The 9,722-nt window shown below is 45.8% G+C and overlaps 1 protein-coding gene across 1 annotated transcript in view; it reads left to right on the top strand.

The window, feature by feature from the left end:
* The first annotated feature begins 661 nt into the window (after positions 1–661).
* Positions 662–9,722, top strand: part of GPC4 (glypican 4) — a 108,078-nt gene continuing 99,017 nt past the window's right edge. The window contains exon 1 of the mRNA XM_054577033.1: positions 662–1,343. Within this exon, the coding sequence (XP_054433008.1) occupies positions 1,184–1,343 (160 nt within the window). The 5' untranslated portion in view covers positions 662–1,183. The remainder of the gene's footprint in view (positions 1,344–9,722) is intronic.

Raw genomic sequence — 9,722 nt, 5'->3', positions numbered from 1 at the left:
TTCCGAGGAAGGCGATGCTCCAAGAGCACCGTTTGATGGCAAGAAGGTCTGAAGAGGCCAGGTGTGGAGGCTTTAGGGCCAGCTTTGAGTCTCAAGTCCCCGTGGTGCTTGGAAGAGAAACAATGCGAGTAATTCTGTCGCTTTCCCTTGACCCAGGAACTGAGCGGTTAGGAGCGTCCTCCAAGCAGCGGGGCGGGGGCGCAGGGGGCTGGGGCAGGTATCAAGGCTAGAGGGTTTTCGCCGGGCTTTGGCCCACAGGCAGCGGGTCAGGTGGCCGCGCGCAGAAGGCCTAGGATTCAGACGTGGGCTTTAGGACAAGTCCCCATCTGCTCGGTCCCCCAGGGCTTGAGCCCTTTACTCCGGAGAAGTTAGCCTTTCCTCTTTGGACGGGGGCGCGGCGGGCAGGCTCCCCGCCTCCCCGGAGGAGAGGAGGAAGGAGGAGCCCGGCGGGGCGTGTCTCTGGAGGGAGCGCCGCGCGCCCGGTGCGGCCCCCTAGGAAGTGGATTTAGCTACTCCAGATCCAACCCCACTTCCAGGTTTTCTCCCATCCCGACCTTACCATCTCCCGCCCGTCTCCGGCCCCCCCGTCGCCCGCCCCCACCCCGTGTGCCGCCCGCTGGGCCAAGTTTGCCGAGCGTCGCCGCGCACGCCGGCCAGTCAATCAGCGGCGGAGCTGTGGAGGGTACAGCCGCGCGGCCGAGGGCACAGTGAGCGAGCCGAGTGGAGTGAGAGAAGAGCAGAGCAGCGCCGGGCAGCCCGGGCCGCGCGCAGGGAGCGCCAGCCGCCGCTGCTCACACCTTCCGCGGCCCCCGCGGAGCCTGCCACCGTTCACTCCCTCCCCGCGTCCCCGTCCTGCCGGCCGGCCAGCTCGCCCCGCTCACCACTGTCCTCGCGGAGCTCCGAGGTCACCGGTCCGCGCCTCCGCTCCCTTGGGCCACGCACCGCCTCTACGATCTCCTCCTTCTTCTCCCCCGGCCGGACGCCTGGCATCGGGGACCGCTGCCTGACGCGCGAGGCCCAGCTCCACTTTCCGTCCCGCGTCTCCTCCTCCTGCCGCTCTCCCCTTCCTCCAACTCCTATTTCAACTCCCACGCCCTCTCGCTCCACTCGCGAGCCCCGGGGTCAGCGCCCGCCACTTTTCATCCCATCGCGAAGGTGAGAGCGCGTCTGTCCTGCCGGCACCATGGCACGGTTCGGCTTGCCCGCGCTTCTCTGCACCCTGGCCGTACTCAGCGCTGCGCTGCTGGCTGCCGAGCTCAAGTCGAAAAGTTGCTCGGAAGTGCGACGTCTCTACATGTCAAAAGGCTTCAACAAGAACGATGCCCCAACGCATGAGATCAACGGTAGGTGGGATCCCCTGAGGGAGAAGCGCAGAGACGAGTATTCAGAGAAGGGACCACGGAAGCCCCGCGTCCTGCCGCCCACCCCCCGCGCCAGACGCAGGTAGCCTAGAGGGAGAGCTCGAGAGCCGAGCCCTAGCAGCGTAGAAGGTTCCTGTGGACGCGGCAGTCCCCGAGGCGCTGCAAGTGGTGGGGAGCCGCCAAATTGCCCGGTGCCACTCCTGCGGTTTGCCCCCTCATTCCCCGTAGTCTTCCCGGTCCCAGGAAGTCCCAGAGGACTCTGGTCTGCAGAGTGCGCGTCACCCGCTCCCTTGCCTTTTCCGGGTTGAACTTATTACTGAGCTCCCCGCTTTGTTGTGTGGGTGAAGAGAGCCGGGTGGGGGTGGGTGGAGGTCGCCAGAGGAGTGGTGGTGGGGAATCTTTTACAAGTTCCCAGGTTCCAGGGAGCGCAAAACGTGGAACTTGAATTGATGTTTCACTGATGTTACTTAAAAACTCTCTCCCCATTTCACTCCCACCGTTGACACGGACTAGTCTAGTAGATAGAGCGCTTTTAGGAGTAGTCTTTAAAAAAAGACTCTCCATCCCTTCAAACCCGACTTTGGGGAACTCTTCTTTTTTTGGAAGGTGTTGGACGAGAAAGGTATTTCCTCCCCTTTCTTTTTCTCGCCTCATTTTAAGGGTTAATTGCACATTGAATTACAAACCTTTGAAAGGACTGATTACAGGAAACCTGAGTCTGTGCTAGGAGATGGTTATGCAAATAGCACTGTTTAGCCTGTGAAAAAGTTCACCGGATTTCGGCTCTTGGGGGTTCGTGGGGGTGTTTGTGAAAGCTCTTCTTGGAGTGCTGGGGAGGTAACTTTCCGGCTGGCGCCCTTAAAACTTCACCTTTCGAGGCCGGCTGAGGTGGTCGGGTCGGTCCCCTTCGGGTGGCACTTTCTCATTCTCAGAAGCCAACTGTTGCGTGCAGCCCGGTGGGCCAGCGGTGGCGCAGGTAGCCGATTTGCCTGGAGGGTTCAGAAAGAACCTCGAATCCACTGGCTGGTGGCCAGCGTAACCTAACGTCGAAGTGAGCGATTTGAGCCCCGGGGCCAAGCCTCCATTCCGAACCTTTCATGGAAGTGAGCAGAGCACGCCTTTCCCCCTAGGTGTTGGTCACTCGGGCGGGGAGGGCTGGGGGCCCGGCAATTGGCGAAGGAAATACTGTAATTTCAACCAGGCACTTACAAAGGCTTAGGAAGACTAGGGGGTCATTTTTTGGAAGGACTATTAATAACCTGGCAGATTAAGTGCAGTCATCAATTACATATAACTTGCAAAGGTAACTGAGGGAAGGTGCTGGACACCTTATGAGTGTAGCTGGCATCTATCTAGAAATAGAACCCAAGAAGTTGTTGGTGCACCCTAGAAGCCCACTGCACCTTGGCAGTTATCAAATAACTTGCAGGCTGTACTGATTAGAAACTGTTTGCTCTCGAGCTGCTGGTCTTTTTGGGAGCTCAAGTATGTCCTCACAGGGGCACGATTTTATTGGTTGTAGAGCCCTGAAAAGCCCTCTTTCTTTCCACTCTCCCTCCCACCCAGCCAGAAAAAGTGAAGTGAACCAACAGTCACTGAAGCTTGGGGGCTCTGCAGGTCAGATCTGGGGTCTTTGTGCCCTGCACGGTTTGGGCCCTAGCCCAGCGGAGATGATTGGCGTGAAGGTTACAGTTGTCATTCCCACATTTTGAAGGGATAGATGCAGTGATGCACTTAATGGGAATGTGACAAGTTTTCATCTTCTGCTCATGCAAACAATATGTGCCTTTGAGATGGACTGGAGGCATTCAGGGAGTAGGTTGTGAAACGGCCCTCCCCACTTTCTCCAACTTTGCCCTGTGCAGTCTTGCAGCCACAGGACATCTTCCCCAGCCAGCTTCTCAGGGAAAAGGAAGTTTGATGGGTCCTCAAGGGCTATATTAGGTGTTCCCTTTGATTGTCATGATGTCCAGAAAACACCTGAGGAATATTTTTGCGTGTGTCCACTGGACATTTTCCCTCCAAAGATAGAAGAGTTATTAGTGATCAGCAGCAGGAAATGGAAGCTAATGTGCTCACACCCAAAACATTTTATTCTTTTTGTCTTGTCCTTCATCTCCCTCCCAGGGCTGCTGCTTTTATTTCCCCTTTTGAATGACCTACTGGACTGCATTCTCCTAAGGAACAAAGGAAGTGCCTTTTTAGCTGGAATCCTTGGAAGACCACCAAGGATTTTAGCTCATGCAGTGCAATTTCGCACCACTTTCAACAATAACAAAAATGCATGACTGAATGGCTCAAAAATGTGGAGTGTTAGAGGCATTCATTTGAGTCTAGGACACTGTCACAACACAGACAGACTCAAGTAAATACCTTTGGACGGCCAGTATAGAAACAGGGGTAATCTTTACCATTGGCCTGGCCTCTCAAGATGCATACATTAGCCTTATCTTCCCTAGGCTACACTCAGATAATTTTGGTCATTTGGGGGAGTATAGTCAACATAATGACTTGTATTCAACCTGTGTTTGAACTAATTAATTGTCAGGCACTTTCCCTGGTTGGGGGTGGGGTGGGGTGTGTGTGTGTATAGATATGCAAAAAGTTCAGGGTCACAGTGTATGGGTACCTAGCCTCAGGCTTAGCTCAAGTTTAAGGTTTTGTTCCCAAGGGCCTTGCACTTGCCTTCTAAAGATTTGAACAGGCTTTAAGAATACTCCATATTCTTAAGTGCTCTCAGTCTTTTTAGATCATAATTAAGATAATTTGATATGCTCTCAAGGGTGTTGGGGAAGTATATCATGCTGACAGCTTCCAGTTGAAGTCCTGCATGTACCCCCATACTTAGCAAGTAATGGGTAGCCCAGATGCCGTGATCACAAGGGATCTTTAACACAAAGTAAAGGTTTTTGTTTAGCTTTCAATGGGCATATTTTTTTGGAGTTCCTACTATGTGCAATATTCTGTGCTTGGCATAGTGGAGGAAAGAAAGGCAAGAGGGGTCTCTGCCATCAGGACCTTTCCAGTTAGTAGAAAGACAAGCCATGCACACACATAATTGGGATATAACATGGTGTGTGATAAGTTCCATGTGAGTGGAACAGATGAGGAGAAAGAAGTGCCCAGGAAGTTCCAAGGGAGGATAGATTTGGGACTCAGGTATTACCTAGGTAATGCTAGTTCACTAAAATAAAGTAATATTAATAAGAAACTTCAAAACTTAACTTTTTTGTGCCTTCCTTCATAAAGACAGTTGAAATTGTCCTTAAGAGTAAGGCAGTTGGTTAGAAATGTTCTTAAGCTTGCTGAAGTTCCCTTACATAGTGACATTGAATGATGTCAATAAGAACTATGTGTCATAGTTGTGATTTTGGATTTTTTTTGTTTTTTTGTTCCCATTTATGGTCATGAGCAATGCACCTGTGAGTGCACTGGTGCACGCACACACATACACAAATAAATACCCCAAAGGATTCTGGGAATGACATAAGCTATGTTAGGATTACATGGGAAAATGTGTGTGAGGGAGAGGTAGGAATACTTTCTGATACTGAGTTGATTATTACATGTAAGACACACAGCATATGTCTTCAGGATTTGTATCCCTTCTTCTCCACTTTAAGTAGATGAGTTGGATTTTGCAGAGACCTTGTGATGCACTTTTTTGGAATCATCAGTTTGATTCCTTGTGTTCCACTTGAGAAGAGGGTCTAATTTTGAGCCACAGGGCCTGTCAGTATAGAAATTGTCCCAAGCAGTAGTATAGGAACTACCTTCTGGACATGCTCATAAAACAACAACAAACAGTAGTAGTAAGTTCTGGTTTATGTAGTTCAATCTCCAGTTAGAACATACAAATATCAAATGTTTGATTTAGCATAATTACTATTTTCTTTCTTATTAACTCATGTTGGGTTGCATGCAATTTCAGGATTAGCTGGAGACTAGACTGAGGAATGAGAAAGGAAGTTTTTGTTATCTTTACAAGGGAAACAACAGCAGTGCTAACCAAAATCAGTTGGAAGTGTGTCTCTGGCTCCCCAGTAACAGTAACTGTTTTACTACTGGGGTTGTTTCCATATATGTCCACAAAAACATGCATTTTGGCCGCATGAAAAGAGCTAGTAACTATTGAGTGCTTTCTCTGGGCCTGGTTCTACCCTAAGGGATTTACATGAGACCCATTTGTAATCCACAGCAACCATATGATGTTGGAATTACTACCTTCATCACCCTCATTTTACAGACCAGAAAACAGATCCAAAGGGATTTATAAATATATTGTCTCACAGCTAGTGAATGGTAGAGGTGGGATTTGAATCCAGGCCTTGCCTGACCCAGAGTATAGCCTGTGTTATGTTGTACAGATAGTGAGACAAGAAAGTACCTTCCAACTCCCATGAGGGTTGGTTTTACAAATAAAGCTGTGAGAGGACCATCAATTAACTAGTAAACCATCATCACATCACTATTGTGATGCTGTAGTAGAGAGGATTCAAACATGTCCTTTGTAGGCAACCTGTTATACCCAGACATAGGCAATCTAGTGTTAACAGTAGAAGCGATATATCACAAATTGTAATTCCTGGGCCATGTGGAGTCAGTGATGGTTTCTGAGGAGGTAAATGTTATTAGTTAAGCTGTTTTTGGAAAATAGCTAGTGGCCCTGCTAGTTAAGATTGTTGAGGCAAAGGGGGAATAAAAGCAATGAGAGCTGTTAAGTGAGCTGTTTTAAATAATTCTTAACTGGTCTACCTGCCATTGTCTTTTACTCTCCCATTCCATCCTGCACGTTGCCAGCTTCATTTCTTAACAGCAGTGTTTTCCATGGAGTCATTCCTCTGCTCTGAGCTTCCGTGGCTCCAAGTATCTCGAATGATACTTTCATTGAGTTACTTCTGAATTCCCCAGGGTTATGTATCTTCCTAATTCCCTGCTTGAGTTAGGTCCATGATCTTTGCACATAACTGTGTTGTATTAATTTTGTGTGCAGGCACATGTGTCTTTTTTAACTAAGCAATCTGAGCACAGATGGCAACTCCTGGTGTGTTGTGTGCCCAACAGTACCTAGTGCAATAGTTAAAAAGAAGTGTGTGTAGGGGGAGATGACAGACCTATTGCATTCATTTTCAGGATACTAGTGCTACAATGATATACTGTTTTGATGATAGATTGTCATCTAATGGTCACTTGATCTCCTGGGAATCTTTTGGAGCTAAACTTCTGAAGTGAAATAAATGCAGGGTTAAATATCCATGATATGTTGGTGTAATGTAGAGAATATTTTTATTCTTTGGGGGGAATAGTTGTCTTTACCACTTAATTAATAACCGACTGTTACAGGAATTTTTTAGGAAGATTCAGAATTCTGTTTTTCTTCCCACTTTGAGTTAAATACTAAGTAACAGACAATTGAGACTTTCGTGACTAGGCAGTTAGAAAAAATTTAGAATAGTTTGACACATTTGATTCAGTATATAGAGCTGTTGAATGCACATTGGATGACTTCTAAAAAATAAAACTTTCAGTTTATTTTCTTTACAAAACAGAAACACAGGCTTAAGGATATCAGAACATTTTATATAAGCAGACACAGTAAAATAGAAGCAAGTAAGAACTAACATTTTCAGTTCCACTTGGTTAAACATCTGTTGCTTACTATAGAGCACATGAAAGTGCAGAAATTCATGAAGTGATTCCATCCTGGAGGTAATTTGAAATATTATATTTAAGTTCTGATGCATTTAATTCTGCAATCTGGTGGGAGAGAAAAATCAAAGAGATCTATCAGCCAGGTATTCAACTTTTGAAAAAGAAACTGTAACAAATGTTAGAAATTAGGAAAAAAATTGAATGGAAGAGTTAAAAAAGTCAATAACCTCCAGGAAGCCTGGAAACTATGTAAAAACATCTTATTGGAAGCCCAGATAAATGTGTGCCAGACATCAAAAAGACCAGCTGCTTGGGGAAAGAAAAAAACCTGCATGACTAACTAACTGGCAGAGTAGAAGAGGCTGCTTCAGGGAAAAATGCATCTTTCACAAAATGGAAAGAGTTTAAGCCAAGAGAAGATGGAAGTCCACAAAGTATGGCAGGGCAGGTACAAACTAGAAATTAAGTGAGGCAAAAGAGAGTTGGAGGTGATAGAAATTAAGTGGGCTGAAAGAGAATTGGAGGTAAAGCCGGCAAGGTATTTGAAAGAAGGCCCATGTGATAATCGTGAAAAGGATGGGCTAACTGAATCTAACTTATCAGAGGAAAGCAGTATGGCTTCTTTAAGGGGAAACCATGCCTGGTTAACCTCCCAGAGTTCTTTGAGAAAAAAAGAAGTGGATACTATAGTGACACAGACCTACATAGTTTGTTTTCAAGAATTACACAATGGGACTCCAAAGCAAAGAATATTCAGAAAATACATTTACTTTGGGATAGGTGGGGATGTTGGTTTATCGAGGAGAGAAAATAAGAGAAACGCCACTGTCCTAGATAGAGTAATTTACATGGAGAGGATATGGTTTCTTGGAAAGAGCAGTTCTAGCTTATTTCTGTGACAAATTAGTTGTCTAATACCTTTGGTGAGGTTCCTTCTGCTTTGAAAAATATGAGTGTTAGCATGCTGGATTAGGTCAGGGATTCTCAACCCTGGCTACCATTAGAACCACCTGGAGAGCTTTTAAAATCTTATGTCTGGGCACCACCCCAGATTAATTAAATCATACACTCTGGCTGTGTGACTAAGGTCATGGTAATTCTTTAAAAGCTCCCCAGTGGTTCTGATGAGCAGCCATGGTTCAGAGCCACCACTCTAGATGACCTCTGAGGTCCCCTCCATCTCTGAGATTGTGATTCTAAATTTTTCTTTTCCTTTTTATCATTTGAAGTTTTTAAAAAAGATTTTATTTATTTTTTAGAGAGAGGGGTAGGGAGAAAGAGAGGGAGAGAAACATCCATGTGTGGTTGCCTCTCACCCGCCCCCTACTGGGGACCGGGCCTGCAACCCAGGCATTGTGCCCTGAGTGAATTGAACCAGAGACCTTTTGGCTTGCAGGCTGGCACTCAATCCACTGAGCCACACGGGCCAGAGTAGTGATTCCAAATTTTTCAATGACATCCATCACAAAGTATTATCTTGGTAGAGAGATTTAATTTAGACTCAGTGCAAATTAACACTTAATTGTGTTAATTTTGGCTAACTTGGACTTAAGAGGAAGGTTTGTTAAACTTGGAAAATATTTTTAACGAAGATCCAGTATATGTTATAATCAGTGATGCTTTGCTGAGGGTAGAGAAATAAGACTAGGGCTTTGAAAGTGCTTTGGAGAGAATTAGATAGAAAGGAATCCAGCCTTGTTGTCATTTATTGATTAGGTGTCAGTACACTGGGTGATATTTTTCTCCTTTGTCTTTACTGGTAAAATAAAAAAAAAATCCCTTTATCCCTTACTTTAATGTCCTCTTTGCCATGTGTTTATTCTCTTCAAGTATCTTATCAAGAAATAGAAGTACGGTAAATCCCTAGGCTTCTGGCCGGCACAGCCATGCAGAACACAGCTGGGAATGTGGAAGTAAGCAGGAAAGCTAAATGATGGAAACAGCTGTCATAAAGCCCATGCATTCTATCTACTTGTAGAAAGAGCCTTCAGAAATTTATCATCCGCAATCATTGATTGAGTAGCTCTTCCATCAGTAGCAGAATGTTAGGTGCTAGTGATTCAAACAGGTTTAAAAACAGGAACGAAACTTTTGAGGTGCTTACATTCAAATTAGGTAGATAGGGTTTAAAAATGGAAGATAAAGCTTAGATTATCTGGCTTCCCAGGTCATGGCTGATTAGAAGTAACAAATTGCACTGATTGGGGAGTGGAAGGGTAAGAGGAAGGGATGGTTTGAGAGGTGAGCAAGGTGACATCTGGGAGAAGTGAGCCATGCCAGTGAAATAGGGTGGGGAGGCCAGAAGCTGAACAGTAGACCCAGAACTTGGCTGATCTTGGCAATTTAAGATCTTTTAAGATGGGGAATGCTCAACAGGCACGTCTGTAACCGTTGAGAACATGACTACATTTCACAGCAGTATTAAATAATTGTGTTTAGTATATTCTGATTTCAAAGTTTAGAAAGTTTTACATATTTAAAAGACAAAAATTGCCCTTGAAAGAGAGAAAAGTTCAGTTGACTTACACATTTACCTGTTCAGCGCACCTAGTTTGCCAATAGTGCTGAATCAATAAGGAGTGAATTCTTTGTGCCCTTTGCCCTTTTTTTTAAATAACAGGTTAAAGGCCATGCATTATAAATTCAGAGGCTTAAAAGAACTTATATGCATGAATCATGGACATAAACAATGGTGGGGGGATTGCCTGA

This window comes from Pteronotus mesoamericanus, unplaced genomic scaffold (genome assembly GCF_021234165.1).
Source record: "Pteronotus mesoamericanus isolate MK-2021 breed Mesoamerican mustached bat unplaced genomic scaffold, CSHL_Meso_final contig_40, whole genome shotgun sequence".
NCBI classification, from domain to species: domain Eukaryota; kingdom Metazoa; phylum Chordata; class Mammalia; order Chiroptera; family Mormoopidae; genus Pteronotus; species Pteronotus mesoamericanus.
Note: the sequence above shows the minus strand (reverse complement) of the source record. Positions and strands in the feature narration are given on the sequence as shown.